Source organism: Dipteris shenzhenensis, chromosome 16 (assembly GCF_047967505.1).
Source record: "Dipteris shenzhenensis isolate YYH24624 ecotype China chromosome 16, Dip_SZ_1.0, whole genome shotgun sequence".
NCBI classification, from domain to species: Eukaryota; Viridiplantae; Streptophyta; class Polypodiopsida; order Gleicheniales; family Dipteridaceae; genus Dipteris; species Dipteris shenzhenensis.
In genome coordinates, this window is record NC_141611.1 from 21,191,970 (window position 1) to 21,212,598 (window position 20,629).

General features: G+C 46.4%; 1 protein-coding gene across 2 annotated transcripts in view; it reads right to left on the reverse strand.

Moving 5' to 3' along the window:
- Nucleotides 1-3,028: 3,028 nt before the first annotated feature.
- POK (Vps52 / Sac2 family) overlaps nucleotides 3,029-20,629 on the reverse strand; it is a 140,480-nt gene continuing 122,879 nt past the window's right edge. The window contains exons 19-20 of one of the 2 annotated variants that reach the window (XM_087387184.1): nucleotides 3,878-3,935; nucleotides 3,029-3,752 (exon numbers count right to left, since the gene is read on the reverse strand). In XM_087387184.1, the coding sequence (XP_087243310.1) occupies nucleotides 3,448-3,752; nucleotides 3,878-3,935 (363 nt within the window). In that variant the 3' untranslated portion in view covers nucleotides 3,029-3,447. The remainder of the gene's footprint in view (nucleotides 3,753-3,877; nucleotides 3,936-20,629) is intronic. The other variant, XM_087387183.1, reaches the window with a different exon arrangement.

The window sequence follows — 20,629 nt, forward strand, 5'->3', positions numbered from 1 at the left end:
GAGCTTGTCCATGTTTTGACACAAAAAAGCTGTAGGTATCTTTACCAAACCACTTTCCCTCATGAAAGTTCAACTATTTGGACAACACCTTGAGTTTTTCATAATCAACTAATACTGCAGCTAAGAAAGTGATAACAATGTCGTATGTTATGTTATAGTGAGTGAAAATATGTATATCCCACTATTCTACTTACATAGTCAAAGATGTATCTAGGCACACATACATGCTCTAACTTTTCAAGTTTTCATCATTGAAAGTTTTATAACATTTTGAAAGTTTTCAAGTCATCTAGTGCAATTCCAAAGGAGGTTTTCAAGTCATCTAATGCAATTCCAAAGGGGGTTTTGGAGCAGATAAATGGAATTGGATAGTGCACATGTCCTACATGGACTAGGTCAATTTGTACTAAGGGAAAAACTCCAATCACCTCCATGGATATGCATTTCTCTCATTTTAATGTAATATACAATTAGCTACATGTATGTGTGTATGTGCTACATGTGTGTGTATAGCATCTCTCTCTCTCTCTCTCTCTCTCTCTTTGCCAATGTGTCTTTGATGGTTGTACTGCTATACTATGCCATATCAATATAGATTCCATCTTGTTTCCTTATTAAGATACATGCCCATAAGTAAGATATGTTCATTTGTAGATAAGAATTTTCAAAATCATTTCATATGGCCATGGACATTGGAGAAATATTTTAAGGAAAATCATTGATCACTCTAAATCAACTAGAGATTGTGACATGTAAAATTTGAGCATGTAGATTCTCACATACAACCTTTTTTCTACCCCCTTATGAGCATGTACAAAATATAAACTGTCTTATCTTTGTCCTATCAACATGCGCAAAATGTTAGCATGTGCTACACTTACATCATCAGAATTAAATCAAGTATGTGTGAATTGACATTTCAATGGAGAGTAAGAAAGAAGAAATCATATATAATTCTAATGATGTAAGTGTAGCTTTCTATGAATTGGACCCATGCAATATTCAAACAGTTCAACAAGGAAATGAATAATCACATCCACGCAAGGAATTAATTAAAATATTTGCATTCAAACATCACGACATTTGTATGCATGCAACAAGTATTCCAAAGGCATGTTATGAACAATAAGAAATCAATAAGAGAACAAAGTTTGTTTCACTTGTACATGACCTATACCCTAAGACCTTGGCTTTGATCTCACATGTGCTCCTTTTCTCAATTGCTTAGGCTACTAGATATCCTTCCTGCAATTTGACTCTTCTTGGCTTTACGGACAAAGAGTGGCACTCTTTTGCACCTTCCTTGATCTAGCTCACCATCCTTGATCATCATTGTGTTGGCAAGGCAACTACGGTCTTGGTGCAAAATGTGCTTCATTTTATTGGTTATTTATGTGACAACATTCAGTGGGCTGCTAAAACGAGGGCTTATCTACAAGCAAAACTAAAGGTTGGCCCTTTACTGGCAAGATAGCATAATGGTTCCCTTTTGTTAATTTCTTCCTCCTTTGCAAGGCTGTCCATGTAGCTACTGCTACAATTTAAGTGTTTTAAGAAAAAACTACAATCCCTCCCCCCCGCGCCCCCCTCACCCCCTCGTCCCTCCCTCCTCTCATCACAACTCCTCTGTATAAGGAGTGTTTTCTTGACAGGTTTATTCTTCAAGATTGGGATTGTTGGGACATAGTTATTCCACCTCCTTGGGTAACTTAATTGATCTAATGGACTAATTGAAAAATGGAGGCAATGCCCTCAACAATGGTACATTGAACATGTGCGGTGGATGATAATAGTTAACCCCATATGCAAATTGGGCAAATAGAGAGACTCGAACATAAAGAAGGGCGATATCCTCCACTAGTGTCCCACTCGCCTTTTGCTTGGATCCTAGAGGCGTGTGTGGCCAAGAGGTAAAGAAGTGGGAGCCCCTATACTCAACGCTTCCCTCGATTGAAATGTGGCCCTACTTGGGCTCAATAGTGGTATCAAAGCCATAATGACTTTGCCCATATAATAGGACGTGGCATGGCTCAAGTGATGAATAGTGACTGCCATATAAGTTCATGGCTAGGAGGCAAAAACAATGGTATCAAATGTATAATTGACTTTGCCCATGGAATAGCACATGGCAAATGAAGAGGGAGTGCTAGAGGAGTGCGAAGGTATGGTGCCCTCTATACTTCACACCTTCCTAATTGAACACATGGCCCTATGTAGGCTCAACAAGGGTCCCTCAAGACCCCCCTAGATTTCAAAATCGCCCTCTTGTGGCAAGCAATGTGGCTCTATTCCAAATTTGTCTTGTAGTGAGCTATCTTGCATCCAAAGAAGAGTGGCACAGCCAACTTCCACTCAAAAAAGCAAGAAGATCAGATAAGCAAGTGCTTATGAGGCCTGCACTACCTTCCCACACAAGTCTCTTCACAACGAAGCAACCTTACCCTTACAAAGTCATGAAGGAATGATATTCACCTGCCCTTTTAGAATGCCATGTTCAACTACTAAGACTTTCTAGAGTTATATGTATGCCTTTTAAAAGCTCCTAGACACATTTCCATTCCTTCATGAAAAGGGGTGAAAGCTTCTCAATTTTGCTACGTTTATGGTATGTCAAATCTGTGAATTCAAGATGGAATGGTTTTGATGGATCTTTGATTTTGTTCAAGCCTTTCGAAAGTTTGGGAGACCTCATTATATCCCAAACTTCTCTCATGAGAGACTATTTCTATCCTTGTTTTAGATTGGGGCTAGAGTATTGTATCACCTAGAAACACAATTAGAGGTAGCAATGTCTTCATCAGCCCCAATTTACCTTGTTTTGGATCACAACATTCGTGTGGAGATTTTTGAAGTCCTCCATAAGTTGGGGATTGAGGCTTGAGACTTCAATGACTAAATAAGCCCTAGTAGGACTTCCTTTTCTAGGTCAATGCTGCTTGGCCCTACAAATATCAGGAATTGACATAATGACAGCAATACCCTAAAAAATAATTTAACTCAACCAAGTCTCATGCATTTGTTCGAATATATACAATATCATAGTCCCTTGCACAAAGAAGGGTAGGATACATCAAATCAGATCTGTGGCTGCTCAAAAAATGCTGTTCAGCATTTCGAGGTATGTGCTGTGGTAAAGAAGTTTAGGACATTGTCATATCATATCGTCTTTGAAATTTTGTTAACATGGCCTCCACTGCCTCTCCTGCAAATGTGGGTTTTATTGTCATTTTGATCATTCAGACAAAGAAAATGCTCAAATACAAGATATGCGTTTTACAGAGTTCCTCTTCTTAAGCTGGCACTTTGTTGTCCAGTTACCGCAGATCCTCTTGCATCTCTAATGAAAATATGCTTAACAGCTCCAATACAGACTGTAATTCAATCAATCAATTTTAGTAAAACCTAAATCTAAAAAGGTGCTATCACCCAAACTTTGGCCATGCCAAGTTAAAAAGTTCTAGAATAATTCTTGATCTCATACATGATGGAGGAGATTGACACCAAGTCCTTATTGAGTGCCACTCCTCCCTCTACTCTTTTGATGCAGTCTGATAGTCGAGTGTAGTACAAGAGCAGCTGAGTCAATGCAGCTCTTAAGATCTCCATTCCGCATAAGAAATTACTGAAAGAGGTTATCACGTCTTTATGCATCAATTTAATAGCCTCTTTCCAGCGGACAGCAAAATCTTTCACCAAAGGTTCAACTTCATCAACCTTTATTGGTTGTCCACTACTTGAGCCAGCTTCTTCTCCTGCAAAATGTTTGTCAGAATTCAAAAGTGCACAAACTCAATTGACCCATGAACTACCCTCATCTGAAAGAAACAGCAGTGCAACATGTGCTACAACCCATGAAAGGATCCTGCACCAGACTTACCTGCTCGTGTTTTAACAAATAGAATCAGCTGTTGGAAATGCTCCAAGAGAAGTTCTTCCTGCAGTTACAAAACACAACATTGCTATTGAGTTCTAAAGACCTCTCTCTCTCTCTAAGCTGGAATAACTTCTATGCGACAGAATGCCTCAAGCCACCCTCTCCACAAAAGCAAACATCAACTTCAGAATGAGTGGTACCATGAAGAATGCTCAGAGTAAAACAAAACCTGCTGATAAAGTATATTAAGCTTCCAAGGTCATCTATACAACAGCAGGCTGGCTGATTCACAGGAAAAGAGGAGTCTAACTGCAGGCGAATCCACACTATAAAGTTAATTTGACTAACTTTCTCTCAAGACATTGGAAAGAAATCATCCCCATTCCTCTCCTGGACACAACGGTGGATTAAAGAAATCCTCCAAAAGATGATGAAAGCTGGATCAATCCCCAAGAATGATGAGGTTTTTTCTAGTAACAGAGGCATTAGACGCTTACTCTTCATAGTTCATGCAAATTTAGGTATCTTTGCCTGAATTCAAGGAGCCCTTGTGAAAAGCATTGTCGAGCTTTCAATGTCCACAATGGGTCCAACAGCATACCCCAAGAGCCTGCTAAGTCCATCTTAAACAATTCTAACAGGTTAGAGGTGAAGCAGTGGGACTCTATGTTGAAGCAGTGGGACTTGGTCACCACCACTTTAGGCCTGATATTTTCTCCTCCTATAAATCTTTTATTATATTGCAAGAAATCACACACAAGAAAGCAGGGAGAGCCAGGGGTATTGAAAATCTCAGTGCTTAGTTATTCAACGCCTGGACAAGATGTGCTGATCCTATCATAGCCTCTCAAATCTCCACCAGTCAATCATCAAGAGATCACTTACCCCGATGGGTGCTGCATACACGGCTGTCCGTCTCACTAGTGCATAAAACAACCACCCTTTGTCGGGGGGTCCTAGAAGTGTGCTTGAAAGCACTGTCGCTCTGGCCAAGCCAGAGCTCCTTGACCTCATATAAGCCGTGCCCTAGATGCATGCATTATCATGAAAATTAGTTTCGTGAAGACTACCCTTATATAGGTGTACGACTGCACAATCTCCATCAGCTCCCCTAGGAAAGTGGAGCGTGCCGATAAAGTGTTGCTTGTGAGGAGTTGAAAATCAAACTGTGGTCTTGCCAAGGTTGACTATCAAGACTCTCTCCCTGCAAAATACCTCTAAGGCCTCTAGGTGTCTTTGTAGGCCTACTGCTAAAGAGGATATGAGGACTATGTCATCTACGTACAATAGTATCTGTATCATCAAATCAACAAGCAATGACCAATCGCCTTCCAAGCGATCAATGAAGGTCGTGATCTTGATGTAGAGCCCAAAGAGTGTTGGTGAGAGGGGGCATTATTGCTTCACTCTGGTTGTGCTCTCAATCCACCTTGATAGGTCTCCAGGGACTCGTACTCTCCCTCCGATTGACTCATATAGACTCGTCACCCCCAAATCATATCTCCTCGGATTTGCATCTCTTGAATTCTCCTAATCATGCAAGGATCATGGGACTGTGTCAAAGACCTTTTGAAAGTCTACAAAGCAAGTGTAGACTTTCTGGGATCTCGATCTCGCCTTCCCGATGATGGCCCCTAGAATGAAAATGTAACCAAGAGTAGAATGTTGCCTCCAAAACCTAGCCTGTATCAAAGCCCACTGTTGTCTTTGCGTATCAAAGCCCACTGTTGTCTTTGCGCTAGCTAATCCCTCTCTCTCTCTCTCTCTCTCTCTCTCTCTCTCTCTCTCTCTCTCTCTCTCTCTCACTGATAGGTCAATCTTAGCCAATGTGTGACCAATCACGAGGGTGTGGTAGTTCCCAATGTCCATGGGCTCCCCTACTTTGTGTATTAGCAACACGGCGATGGTACTCTAGGAAGGGGGGAAGCCCTGGCATATAGCATGATTAAACATTTCTACTAAGATCGGGGCCAAGACTTCTGTCCATGTGCAAAATGCTGAGTTGGCAACCCTTCATGGTTCTGGGCTCTTCGGCTATAGAGCCGACATAGTGCAACTCGCACATTTTGTGCTGTGAACAAGATGGATGTGGTGGGCCTGTGTAGAGAGGACATATCACGTGGTGCATGTATGGGTCATCGTAGAGCGATCGCATAAATGTGCCAGTCACTTTGGATCTGTGATGGGGATAGGGCTTCCCCATAGAGAGAAGTCCCCATACAATAGTTGGATCACCTCATCCATCCTATGCAAGAGGAAACTGACCTCTTACGACGTGTCAGGCAATGTGAAATCCGCTTCGATTGTCGTCAAATGTCCCAAAGCTCGCTCTTGTATGAGGTGAGATGTCATCTCTCTGTACTCATCATCAAACCATGGGTTCTGAGACATTTTCCTAGCTAGGGGGTGTGCTGCAGATCGAGTCATAGGTAATGATCTGATGGCGGCATCTTGAACTACTAATACAAGAATGTTTGAGGCAAGGGCAAGGCCTGTATATCTCCAAAGGAGGTCGGTTTCTCACGAGACAAGTGGCTCACGTAAACTGCATCAAGGGCATAGTCAAAGTACGTTTGAACATGGGTAGGCCAGGAGGATCCCTCCTTGTGGTTGGCGTGCTGGTCGAGATGCTAAATGCTAGATATGAGTGGTCAGTGCCAAGTGGAAGGGAGGAGACAGTAAAGTCATGTATTTGCGACACAAAGGCTAGGAAGCCCATCAATTAGTGGCCATCTCTAAAGACCGTTCTATATAATCAAGTCGTCTACTGTCCCCATCTTGAGCAAGTGCTGTCCATACCTTATCACATGTGGTCCATCCTCTGAGTACCTCACTATCCTAAGCTTTGCTGGGTCCATCTTTGGTACCCTGAGAGGATCCGATCCAAAATCCAGTAGACCCACCTGTATAACTCCCATGCATGCATTGAAGTCACCTAGAACAGTTTTTTCAAAAAAACTTTTGAGCGGAGCTGCTGCTCCTCCCCACACGACTGCCCCTCCAGCCTCTCCTCTCTCTCAGCCCCCTCCTCCTCCCTTGCTGCCCCTCCCTCTTCGCCCTCTCAGCCCGTCTCCCTCCCGACCTCCCCTCCCTCTCCCCCGGCCGCCTCCCTCCCAGCCACTCCCTACCCCGCCTCCTCTACCCCCCACCTCAGCCCTTCCCTCCCTCTCAGCTGCTCCCCTACATCTCCTCCCTCTCAGCCCCGCTCCCTACCCCCTGCCTCAGCCCTCTCCCCCGCCTCCTCTACCCCTACCTCTTCCCTCCCTCCCCCCGCCTCAGCCCTTCCAACGCCTCCTCTACCCTCACCCCCCGCCCCCCCCCCCCGCCTCCTCTACCCGCTTCTCAGTCCTCCCTACCCCCCACCTCCTCTACCCTCCTCCCCGCCTCCTCTACCTCCCCCCCTCCCGCGCCTCTTCTACCCTCGCCCAGCCCCTCTACCCTTCCCCCTCTACTCCTCCCTTCTCTCTGCCTACCCCTTCTCCGCCTCCTCCCTCCTCCTCATCCTCTTCCTCATCCTCCCCCTCCTCCTCAGCCCCTCCTCTCCCGAGCAGCTTAGTGCAGAAGGAACCTTTTCGTGTTCGCGTCGGCCTTTCCACCCTGATTGACGATGGCTCTACCTTCAGCCAATCCTCGCCCGCTTCCACCGGCGGCAAAAACCATCATTCTCTCAAAAGACGAGTTGCAATAACTCAAAAAAGATACATAGCATGAGAGCTCGACTTCGCTCTTTGCTTGCATCCATGGGTCCCACCCTTACAGGTTATAGGCCAAGGACCGGATGCTCGCCGCTCTACCTAGAGACCTCGCAGGGCACCTCTCAGATGTTCGTCTACTTAGGTGAGGTTTCTTCCAAATTGTTTTTGACTCCTCGAAGGTAGCACGTACAGTGCTTTAGGCTAGTCTGCTAGCATTGGGCTCTAGGAGGATTTTTCTGATCCCTTTTTCACTGGGGTTTGATCTTGTTGAGGAAGACAGTCGGACGACGTCACTCTTCATCGGATTTCCAGGCCTTCCTCAGATGTACCATCGATTGTTACATTCCATTGGAGCCGCCTTTGGAGTGGTTACTGAGATCCCCCCTCTCCCTGAGATGCCTACTTCAGCAATAGAGGTAGTCGAGTCTGATGGGGTACTGCGTGTTAGGGTCATTGTCTCTGACCCTAACATCTCGGATGACCACATTATGCTTCAGCGTCCAGATGGCTCCTTCTTCAGACAGAGAGTTGAGATTGCAGGGAGACAAGATCAGTGTAGGATTTGCAGGACCCTTGAGCTCTTTGCTAGAGATTGCCTTAGGAAAACGAAAGATCCATGGGTGCGCCTCATAGCTTCACCTGACCTGGACCTTCTTCAGGACCAGTTCCTACTGCCTCACGCACTGCAGCCTCTCGTCCTGATACTTCTACAGCGCGGACAGGATAGTCGGCATGTCTTGCTTCGATTGTCCCGATGCCTCTCAGAGTTGGTGAGCCAGTACCTCAGGCTACCATTGACGGGGCCGCGGACCCGTCTCTTCAGATAGGAGACATCCCTGTCCTGGTTCCATGTGCAGATGAGACTGCTCTTGACCCTATTCAGATGTAGGAGCGCTCATCTAGGGAGCACTTTTCTACAGAGGCCTGTGCTTTACTTGAGGATAGTGACAGAATTGTGGCTGAGGTCATGCAGATGTTGCCACGTCTACCTAGACCTGACAGAGGTAAGGGGTTTATTGGTTTCACTCCTTCCGTAGGGCTCCTTCGCACTCTTGCGCCAGAGGTACTCCTTCGCACTCTTGCGCCAGAGGTACTTAAATTCATTTTCAATTCTAGCAGACTTGGCTGAGTTTGAGACAGAGGAGGAGTTTGTACTCTCCACGCTTGGGGAGCATATCTTCCAAGATAGAGTTTCCCCCTCAGTAGGGGGGGAGCGGTGCTTTCCCTAGTTGACTTCCCTCCTACTTTCCCTAGTTGACTTCCCTCCTCCTGATAGGAGGAATTTTTCGCAGGAGAGGGCTTTCTTCGCTACCAGGTCGGGTAGGATCTTCCATCCGGCCTCCTCCTCTCGCAGATGAGGATTATCAGTTGGAACGTTCAAGGCCTCGGGGGTGTACCTCATTGTCGCTGCAGGCAGCTGATTCGTAACCAACTTCATCCAGGTGTTACTGGGGGTCCCATGAACATTTTGATGATTCATAAACACAAATTGGATGCCAAGGATTGTTCCAAGTCGGGTAAGCTTCTTTTAGGCCACACTTTTTGGTCACCCGCCTTGGGCACCAGGGGAGGTACTTGCATTTCTGTTTCTTCTTCTATACTCCCCTTGGTGATTGGACACGGGATCATAGTCCCTTCCAGAGCTCAGTGGATTACACTTTTGATTGATGGGCATAAGGTTGGTCTCTTAAACCTTTATGCACCCAATTCTAGAGGGGATCGTGTTCTTTTTTGGAAGGAATTGCTCTCTTGGTCACATATTGCAGATGCTTGGATTATAGGGGGTGATTTCAACATGGTTGAAATTCCCTCAGACAAAAGGGGTGGTAGGGAAGGTGGCCTTCACTCCCTAGAGAGAGCAGCGTGGGATGCCTTCCTTTTTCAGTACAGCGGCAGGGATGCTTGGCATGATGATGCTTTTCAGGCTTAGCCACATTCTCATGTTTTCTTGGTCGAACAAGAGATTGTAGATGCCTATACATGCACGGATTGACAGATTTTATGTGGATGATTGGGCTCTTGACAGAGGTGGTACTGTTTACATTGTAGCTGGGGTGTCCACTTTGGATAATTTTTCAGTGGTTTTGATGGTCTCAGATCCCCATGTGAGGCGCCGCTCTGTCAGTGTTAGGATTCCATATTCTTTCTATGCAGAGGAGGGCCTTACAGAGACAATGTTGAGGACTTGGGTATCTCATTTGCAGGATGGGCAGCTTTCTCCTTCAGTCTTAGCCGTAGCCCTCTTTGTTATCAGTGACTTTTATCTTTCAGTTGCTCGTATCACAAGGGGTGAGATCCTCAGGCGTGAGAAAGGTATCCGCCAGCAGTTGGCTGCCCTCCAGAGGGAGGAGCAGAAGAGGCCTACAGATGCTTGGATTCACGAGCGCCTTGCTGCAGCAAGGGCTCAGCAGCAGTCACTTTTAGATCAGAGAGCATAGTATGCCTTTCATGCCAGAGTGTCATTTTGGACATAGAAGGGAGGTAGGTCAACAAGCAGTTCTTCTCTACTCTTGGCCCCAGACATAGTAGGGAGAGTGTCTCACAGTTTGTTGACTCAGGCGGAGTTCTTCAGACACATCCAGAGGCTGTCTTGCAGGTTGCCACTGATTTTTCTGTCTCCCTTCTTTGAAAAAGCTTATAACAGGTAGACTGGGGCTTTTTGGAGGGCACACTTACTCGCTTTGGCTTCTTAGATCGGAGGGGTGTCAGCCCTCTATAGATCAGCCCACAGCCAGGTTCTTATTGGTGGAGTCAGGGGAGACAGGTTTGAGATTACCAGATCAATTCGTTGCCCCCTAAGCCCTTCTTTTTATTCCTTTTTATGGCTAAGGCTATGAGCTATTACATTAGAGCTCAAGTTGGAATCGTAGAGCTCAGGCTTCCTCTGAGGCAGGAGGATGAGCTCTTAGACAGCGAGTTGGCAGATGACACGACTATTTTTTTGGATGCCACTCCACAAACACTGAATTCATTCAGGACATCATTGGATTTGTTTTGCATTGCGGCAGGTGCACATATTAATTGGAACAAATCCAATGGCTTTTGGATTAGTGATGAGGACACTCTAGTCTGGGGGATTGACAAAGGGTTCACTTGGATTCAGAACAAGTCAGCCAGACTTGACCTTGCATCCAGAGTTGTGGTTGTGAACCAGGTATTGTTGGCCACTCCTTGGTTTGTTTGCTCATGTTAGTGCAGATCTAGAGATTGTATCGCTCAGCTCATGAGACCTATCAGGAACTTCCCATGGAGCGATTTAGATGGCACCTCAGATGTTGTAACCAGGGTGGCTTGGGAGACCCTCATTCTCCCCACAGGAGAAGGGGGTCTCAATATTATTGACCCAAGCTTGAAGTGCATGGCCTTGCTCTGCAAGTTTGTAGTACGTGGATTGATGCCTGGACAGAAGCCTTGGAAGGATTTTTTCTCACGCAACATTCAGTCTTGCATCCCTTCTCATGGGGGAGATTGGTTGGACAACAATAGATGCATCTTTACTTCAATCCATCTCAAATTGCCCCTTCCCCTCTCATGGCTGCTATTTTGAAAGCTTGGGGCTGCTTCAGAAACACACTTCACAAAGTTCCACCCACTTCTCGTGAAGAGATTCAAAGGCAGCCAATCATGTGGAATGACTCGATTTTGGATCATCATGGCAAGCCACTCGGAGTGTCACATTATATGCAGTGGTCTAGATGGGAGAGGGGACTTGCCTCTACTGTAGGCGCTTGGCAGGCCTTTATGAGACTTCCAAGGATCAGAGACTTTTAGCAATTGGCCACCTCAGAGGGAGTGCACTCAGGATATAGCAAATACAGGAAGCCATTCCGCTAGAGTGGATTGTCACATATGACATGCCGCTTATAGAGTCCACTTGGTGGGGAGCGTTCTCAGGGACGGGCATTCCGTTATAGGTCATTGCATTGTAGGATGCACATGAGGATACCCTTGTCTTTGATGTTTAGTCGGGAGGCAAACTTATTAGATCTTTCGATGATATTCTTTTAGAGGTTGCATTTCAGCCTGTAAGGATTGCAGGATTCATGGAGTGGGGCATGGCTTCATAGTGGTATCTTGACCCTGATCCTATTCTCCTTGCGCTGGGGTCTTGGAGACTCTGGTTGTATGGTGGTTCCCCTATTAGGTTCTTGCAGTGGGACCCAGGGGAGTGGGAATGGATTGATGAGGGGCACCGAGAAAAGAGCTTTCCCTTCTTTCGCTATACAGTTAGAAACGCCCGGAGATTTCAGCTCAACAGTAGAGGTTGGAGGCCCTCCAGAGCGTCACATTGCGATAGTTTTCAAATTTCCGCAGCTGTGCGGAAGAACTTTTGGTGTAGGCTCTGAAAATCCCTTAGGAATAGAAAGATCACTCTTTTCTTTTGGCTTTCTATTCATGGAGGGATTGCAGTGACCTGTGGAGATCTAGGTTTGGGGCTGATCCTACTTGTCCTCGTTGTCACATGGCAGTTGAGTCAATACAACATTGCCTTTGGGAGTGTAGACAGGCGAGGACAATCTGGAAAGGTGTTGCTAGGATTTTCAGCATCTTTCATACAACACCTTTCTATATGACCTGGGGTTCAGTGGCTTGGTTATCTCTTACTAGCCCACAGGTGTTTTTTAAGGGACATGATCCAGATCCAACTTTCATTCTTCGGCGACATTCAGTGAAGTCTTGTTCCCTCCAGGATGTTTCCCTCACTCCTTTCAGAGCTGCTCATGCCTCAGTAGACACGTCTTGGGAGATTTTGGCTAGCATTGCAGCTTGGCATATTTGGAGAGCTGGGTGTACAAAGGCGATGGAGGGTATCCAGGTTCACCCTTCCCAGACTATGGCCAATATTTGGATTGACACAATACACACTCTGATGGCCATTTGGGCGAGCATGTAGGAATCCTCCAGAGCAGCCACTGCCAAGAGAGTTACTTTTTCCAGAGTTTGGAGGGGATCTCCTTTCTTCTCTGAGTTTCCTTCAGGGTTGAGATGGCAAATTCAGCCTCTGCCTTGGTTCTTTATTAACTCACTTTTACCTGTTTTTTCCTCATGCATTGCATGATGTACTCCCGCATTTGAGCTTGCTCTCGCAGTTTTAATTCATACTTAATGAAGTAATTTTCTTGAAAAAAAAAAGAAAGTCACCTAGAACAAGGATCTCTCCCTGCTTGGAGAACTCCGTGAAATCATGATTTCTCATCTCATATAGGCTGTGACTCTCTGTGGTCCCCTCAATGTGCATAGGATGATGTATCGAAAAGAAAGTAGCACAAAACAATGAAAATTGGTAGTGGATGGAGTGATTGAACTCATATCCACATGTGTCGTATGTGTTCCTCCTTCCACATCATAGATATGAGCGCTCTCCAGTGCGATCTGTAAAAGGACAGGTTTGCCCTAGAGCCTTGTATCCCACTCTCTCTCTCTTCATCTCCCTCATGTGAGCCAACTCCCAAGTGTATCCTGGCACTGTGGGAATTACTCGTGTGTTTCGATGTAGAAGACCACATCTTTGCCAATTAAGTCTTTGAGAACCCCTTGGGGTCAGACCAAAGGTTGCCATTTGCAATTCCACACAACTCTGTGTCCTTGTCTCATAGGCCTGACACTATCATGCGCTATCTGTACCCCTCCCTTTTCTATCTCTTTCTTCTCGCATATAGTTACTTTGCCATCTCTGTATGCACCCATTTTCCCTCTTGCCTCGCTACCATCAACTCGGACCCTCCCCTCTCTTTGATGCTCTTTCTACAAAAGCATGATGTCATAATCCAAATATGTCCTGGTCCCCATCAATGTTGCCCTCATACTCATGAAGGTGGACCTATCTACCACTGTCCACAATCTCACTACCATAGGCCTGGTCGGTGCATCGGCCTTGCCCACTCTCCATGATGCCTCACCCGTCTTAGTGTCAATGCTGTTGCATTTGCCATCGAAGCATCACCCACTACTAGGTCTCTAACAAGGACATCTAAGGTTTTACTATTCTCTCTCTTCTCCTCCTCTTGGGCATCAGAGATGATGAACTCCTTTTTTGGGCCTGATGTGCCCTTCTTGATTACCTCTCCAGTCCAACATTTTTGCCTTCCATTAAGTTTATTGTTGGGAGAATTCCGAGTGCTAGTAGCTTGTAAAGCAGCCATATCCTTCTTGAGTTTTCATTCTCTGTTTTGAACTCTAATACTTTGCATGACTTCTTTTCCTCTTGTGCTTGGAGAGTCTTCATTTGCTCTTTGAGTATGTTCAGAATCATCCTTGAAAGGTGGCTGAATCTCTCCTTCTACTGGAGAGAGAGAGAGAGAGAGAGAGAGAGAGAGAATTATAATCCGTCAATTGATGAGTCTGTAGCTGCAGTCTACATCATTTACTGCTGTAAAACAGCCACTTTGGAAGAAATGCTTGCGGCCACATCATCCTCTCCATTTAAGTGATGGATTGCTCAGATACCAAGAAGATATTTGGCAAATCTCTCATTCTGTGGTTGTTGTGTTCATTGTGGTGGCTCCAAAGCTTGTGGAACTCTCTCTCTCTCTCTCTCTCTCTCTCTCTCGCTCGAAGGTGCAGGCTGCTCTCTTGCGGAGGCTGTCATCCAGATTCTCCTATACGCAGACGATGTAGTAATACTATCCTCTTCTGCTACTGGTCTTCAGCGACACCTGGATGGACTTCAGGTCTTCTGTGATACACATGACTTGAAGGTCAACCTTGGGAAAACCAAGGTGATGATCTTCAACACTTCCAAACCCGCTATGCACCGAGAGCAGTTCCTCTTCGCCAGCAACCCTGTTGAGATAGTTGACTCTTACACATACTTGGGCGTTGTCTTCTCAGGTCCGATCTTCACGATGCGCCCGGCCATGCAGGCCAGGATCAGCCGGGGCTACGCCGCTCTTGCCAGGTTGGAGCGACAGTGCTACCACTCCCACTTCCAGGACCCGCGGACCAAGTCTCTCCTTTTTGATTCTTTGGTCTGCCCAGCAGGCATGTACGGTAGCCCGTGGTGGGGAGCCGACCTTTCAATCACAGAGTGGGCTCGAGTCGAGTGCCTACAGATACTGATGTTTGCTCGGATGATCCGCAGCAAACCATCGGTACCACACCAGATCATTCTAGCAGAGTTCGGCGCCTCACCCCTACAGCTTGATGCGGCTTTCCAGGCTATCACTTATCTCCATAGAGTCAGGGATTTCAGCTCCTCCGCCGACGGTCGCCTCCGCCTACCTTGGCTAGCCCTATCCTCCTCTATGGCCTTATCTGTTGATGGGATCAACGGACCAGCAATGCTGGTATAGTCGTCTTTCCAGTTGGTTCACCCGACTGGGCCTCGACTTAGACCGGTTGCCTCCTTTTCAATACAGCCTCGACGCTCCACCATCTCCCCCCTCCCCCACTGACCAGGACGTCAACCGGCTCATTCGAGCGGATCTGCTCCAGCTCCACGCTTGGCGGACATGGTTTCTTCACTCCGAGCTTCCTGTGAAGCTCGACTTCTACCGCCGACACTGCCTCCAGATCTCACAGGAGGGCTTCATCACACCTCCGGGTTACACACAGCTTCATCTACCACATGTGCTCTGGATCTCCCTCAGTCAGTTTAGGGTTTTGTCACACTGATTACGGATCGAGAGCAGACGCACAGAGGGTATCCCACAAGAGGGCCACCTTTGCCCACTTTGCGACTCGATCTCCTGCAAGTGGGCAAAGGTGGCCCTCTTGTGCCATTCGAGGCCGGTACCACTGCCTCTTCCACGACGGATTCGGCCTCCTCCCACACATGCTGCAGTTCCCAGATCAGCGATGCCTAGCCGCTTTCTTACATGAGATGACTTGCCATCGAGATACCTCTCTCCGAGCACGGCGACATGCGCAACACACATAGCGTGAGGACACCCAGAGGCCCATCACTGATTTCTTCCAGTCACAGGATACCTCTCCTCAGTCTAGTTGACGACGCAGACGTGAGCGAGAGCCAGAGCCACGACAGCTGCGCCAGCGGACAGACTCACACATCCGGATCCATGACATCTCGTCTTTGCTCTCTGCCCGCCCCACCGGGGTTACCGTTGCCCTCATCCACAGGGCCACCCGCCGCCCCCGACGACCGAGCTCGACTAGGCCGCGTGACATCAGAGGCCAATCATCTATTGCAGGGTTTTTTCCGGCCTCCCATTTGACGGCCCCTCTATGATTGGTCTCTGACGATCACCACCTGCACATATATATTGTATCTCCCCCCTCTGCCCCATTTTTGGTGCCCCCCCCCTTCTTTTTTGTATCATCTGGAGGTAGACACATATTTTTTGTATCAAGACTAGATACACCGTCCTTCATAACCTCTTTTTTGTAGAAACGGTTGGCTCCGTTTTGAGACCGCCACCGTTATGCTCATTGTATCAGTTATCTTTAGTCTCATAGACCTTCACGGTCTCCCGAAGACTTTAATAAACTTTCTTTCTTTCTTTCTTTCTCTCTCTCTCTCTCTCTTCCCTCTTCTTCCTTGTACACAGCCTTGGTCACGAGATATTGCAGCTCCATAGGGAGGTGGCAGCTGTAGCGACAGCCCCAAGTAGCGTGCAGCAGTAGAGGCTCAGATAGGCACCATGCAGTCGGCTATTGTAGAGAGTACCAGATGGGTAGACATCGTGAAACAGAAGCCTGCAAAGGCCATTGTTTCTGCCACCATCCAAAAGCAGCATCAGAGGGCCAGCAAGGTTCTAACATCAGAGTCCGAGGGGTCCCTCGCATGCTCTCCACTGCCATGGAGGACGCGACCAGCTTCGTGGCTTCCACACTTGGAGACTTGGAGCATGGGATAGAGGAGCCTGGCACGTAGGACAAGACCCACTTGAGAGCAGCCTCTTATCTACCTCTTTTACTTCTGCATTTGCATCGCCTCTTTATAATCTGCTACAAGCACTCTTCTCTTGATAGTATACAATTCTTCTGAATGAGAACTTCAATCCAGTTGCTCTTGATGCTGAATGTTCAAAAAATGCCTGTAGTATCTCTTCAATATCTCTTCGTGTTCACATGAAAGACATTCTTCATGTGCCAGTTAATTGATAATCTCAGCTTGGAATTCCTCTTCTGAATACCATTGGCAGTTAATTGGTAATCTCAGCTTGGAGTTCCTCTTCTGAATACCATGCTGCTGAAATCTCTTCTTAATAACCTGTAGCATTTCCTAGAAGAATGCCCTTTACCTTTCCTTAGAGAGTACACGTGGGAGAAAGCATACCGGGATAAGACTCAGGAAACAGGTGGAGTGCATCGATCAGGAGTGGCAGTACTATATAGATCATCTCTCATCGAGGCGATCTCTGTCGAGAGGCATGTCACACATGCTAGATTTTGTGGATTTGGATCCGACACCATGTTACTTTCCCCCGAGACCTCACACTTTGCATGAGATCTACTCCAGTAGGCTGAGACTGCACCATACGCAGCCCTTTACCCAGACATCATGGATTTCTTGAGCCACATGAAAGTTCCCCTTGTTGGGGACTTCAACACAAGGACGGGCACATCAAGTATCACTTTTGGATTTTTGCAATGACTCTTATCTTATTGATTTAGATGAGGAAAGGATGTCCCAAGTTTTGGCCGACAAGCGAGCCCTAGTTGCATCAAAGGGCATGCCTTCTTCGACATGGGGCAAGATACATGATCTTGTCATTCATAATGGTTTGATCAATGGCCCTCCTCGGGTGGTTTACTTGTTTCCCCACCATCTTAGTTGACTTTCTCAAGGTATCCCTTGCCTTCACCCCACATATAGCTGATTTTTCTCTGTCTTGCCACCACCTCACAGAGCAAATCATACCTATCTCTCTGTTAGTATATCCATCCCCCGTCTTACAATGCACACTACGACGTCACCCACACACAGTACATATCACGACGTTCACTTTGATCATAGCCTTTCATTTGACTCCACGCGCCTTTCCACTCTACGTCTATCGATGATAGATCACTCTAGGATTGAGCCGCCGCTCTCTCCATGAGGCCATCCTACACACCCCACCCATTTCATTTGCTTGTTGCCTCTTAGCTCAGTACCTTGCAATAGTTGGTACAATGATGAGTGCAAGGCCTTACGCCGTCAATCAGATTTAAGACTAAGCATCACCTGTCGAGTGAGGCAGAGACTACACATGAGTACGATTGTTTGGTCTGCTGAAAGAAGCAGGCTTTCGTTCGTCAGAACGAGGTGTTAATAAACATTCTGTGACATACTGCTTGCATACTTTTCACAACCGGAGGTGTTCAAACACGCAGCTTTGAAGCTTCATCATGGCCAAATGTACTGAATTCATTCCATATGAACTAATTACTATGACCCTGATCGTATCAAAGCTTTTTAACAAAGTGGTTTGGTAGTTTCCCTCACACTTGGACCCTTAACAAATTCACTCCCATTCACAAGGCGTGGGATCCCATGAGCCCGAGAAACTACACGAGCATTATGATTGGACATGTCATGTCCAAGGTCTGTGCATCCGTGCTCAACATAGAGGTTAGCCGGTTTGCAGAGTGCCAGGGACTCAAGACCAAGGAATAGGCATGCTTCTGGGCTGATCACATGACTCTAGATCACATCCTCACACTCAAAGGTGTCATTGAGGAGGCTAAAGCATGGAGACATGGGATTTATTGCTGTTATGTGGATTCCCTCAAAGCATTTGACATGCTCCCCTCACCAGATGTTTACAGGAGCTGGGGTATGGTCATGAGATCATTTTGGCAATCATCGCACCCTAGGAGAAAGTCTCAAGCTGGTTTCAAAAGGGTGCAAGGTGGACAGAGGAGATTGTGGGCACTATTGGGGTCAAACAAGGTTGTCCATTATCATTAACCTTGTTTGGCCTCTACATAGACGAGCTCGAGACTTTCATCAGGACACTAGCGAGGGCAAGTTGCTCTCTCGCTGGCTCCTTGATTCAGATCCTCCCATATGCAGACGATGTAGTCATACTCTCATCCTCACTAGAGGGTCTCCAGTTGTTGGGTGTTGAAAGCAATGGAAGCCAAAAAATGGAAGCACAATGGAGAAAAGGAGATGCTGTAATAGATTGTTACAAATTTGAAGTGTGGAGGCTCAAGGGAGAGCCAACATAACAAAACCCTAGGGCTACCTTCCCTAACTGGACTAAGTGTCTTAGCTGACCTAGATGGTACATAAACTAACTGTACCAATAGTCCTAACTGACTATAACTAGGCCTACAAGACTCATACCAAGGTATAAGTGGCATCTATGGATAGCCCATGAGATAGCCTACAAACCCCCCTCCATGGTATGGGCTGAAGTACAGAGTACAACAGATCAAGTTACAAAAGATACTTAGTTTAAAGCTTCTCGAAAAGCCTCAAACTTAGGTCGAGGTAGAGTCTTCATAAAAAGATTTGCCAAGTTGTCTTCACTGGGAACATAAGACAACTCAATATCACTTGTTGATAATCGCTCTCTGGCATAGCGATAGTGAACCTCAATGTGCTTTGTGCAAGCATGGAAAACTGGATTCCGTGCGACAGCCAAAGCACTCTGACTATCAATGAAGATGACGGTAGGAGCAGTCTAACATGCACAAAGATTTGCAAGTAGCTTCCAAAGCCAAACACACTCCACTGTAGCTGTAAAAGCCGCTGTGTACTCAGCTTCACAGCTAGAAGTTGCAACTGTACTCTGCTTCTTGCTGAACCAAGAAACACATGAAGTACCAAGCATAAAACAGTTGCCACTATGTGACACATGAGTGTTAGAACAACCAGCCCAATCACTATTAGTGAATCCATGCATGACAAGTGAAGTATCAGCCCCATAAAGAAGGCCTAAATGCTGAGTGCCTTCAACATATCTGAAAACACGCTTCACGGCATGCCAATGGTGCATAGATGGGCTGTGCATATATCTACTCAACTGTGAGAGAGCATACTGTAGATCAGGTCTTGTATGGCATAGGTAAATCAAACAACCAACTGCCTGCTGATAGACAGTGACATCACATGTACCGCTGCCATCCTCAGAAGAGAAGTGAAAACCAGTCTCTAATGGTGTGGATAATGGCTTGCAATCCTCAAACTGAAAATTCTGCAAAAGCTGTCCAATGTACTTGGACTGTGACATCAAAATGTACCCCTCACTGCCAGCAAATTGAATGCCCAGATAGTAGTGCAGAAGACCAAGATCAGACATAGCAAATGTCTGCTGCAAATCAACTTTAAAATCTGCAATTTGCTAAGCATGTGTCCCAGTTACAAGCATGTCATCCACATAAAGGACTAAAATCAGCAAATCTGTCCCACGCTTGCGGATGTAAAGGGTAGCCTCTGTAGGGCTGTTCTGAAAGCCAAGTGTGAGCAAATGAGAATGAATTCTCGAATACCAAGCCCGAGGTTCCTGTTTCAATCCATAGAGGGCCTTTTTCAAGCGGCATACCTTGCTTTCAGAACCTTCAACCTCAAAGCCAGGAGGTTGGGAAACATAGACCTTTTCCTGCAAATGCCCGTGAAGGAAAGCTGTCTTAATATCAAGCTGATGTATCTGCCAATGAAAGTGGGCAGCAAAGGCAATAACAATGCGAATGGTAGTAATCCTGGAAGTGGGAGCAAAAGTCTCCTCAAAGTCAATGCCATGCTGCTGAGCGTAGCCCTTAGCAACAAGACGGGCTTTGTAACGGTCCACTGAACCATCAGCTTTCCGTTTGATCTTGTAAACCCACTTTGTTCCAATGGCATTCTTGCCATAAGGCAAATCACACAACTCCCAAGTGCCATTCTGATGGATAGAATCCAATTCAAGGAAAGCTGTCTTAATATCAAGCTGATGTATCTGCCAATGAAAGTGGGCAGCAAGGCAATAACAATGCGAATGGTAGTAATCCTGGAAGTGGGAGCAAAAGTCTCCTCAAAGTCAATGCCATGCTTCTGAGCGTAGCCCTTAGCAACAAGACGGGCTTTGTAATGGCCCACTGAACCATCAGCTTTCCGCTTGATCTTGTAAACCCACTTTGTTCCAATGGCATTCTTGCCATAAGGCAAATCACACAACTCCCAAGTGTC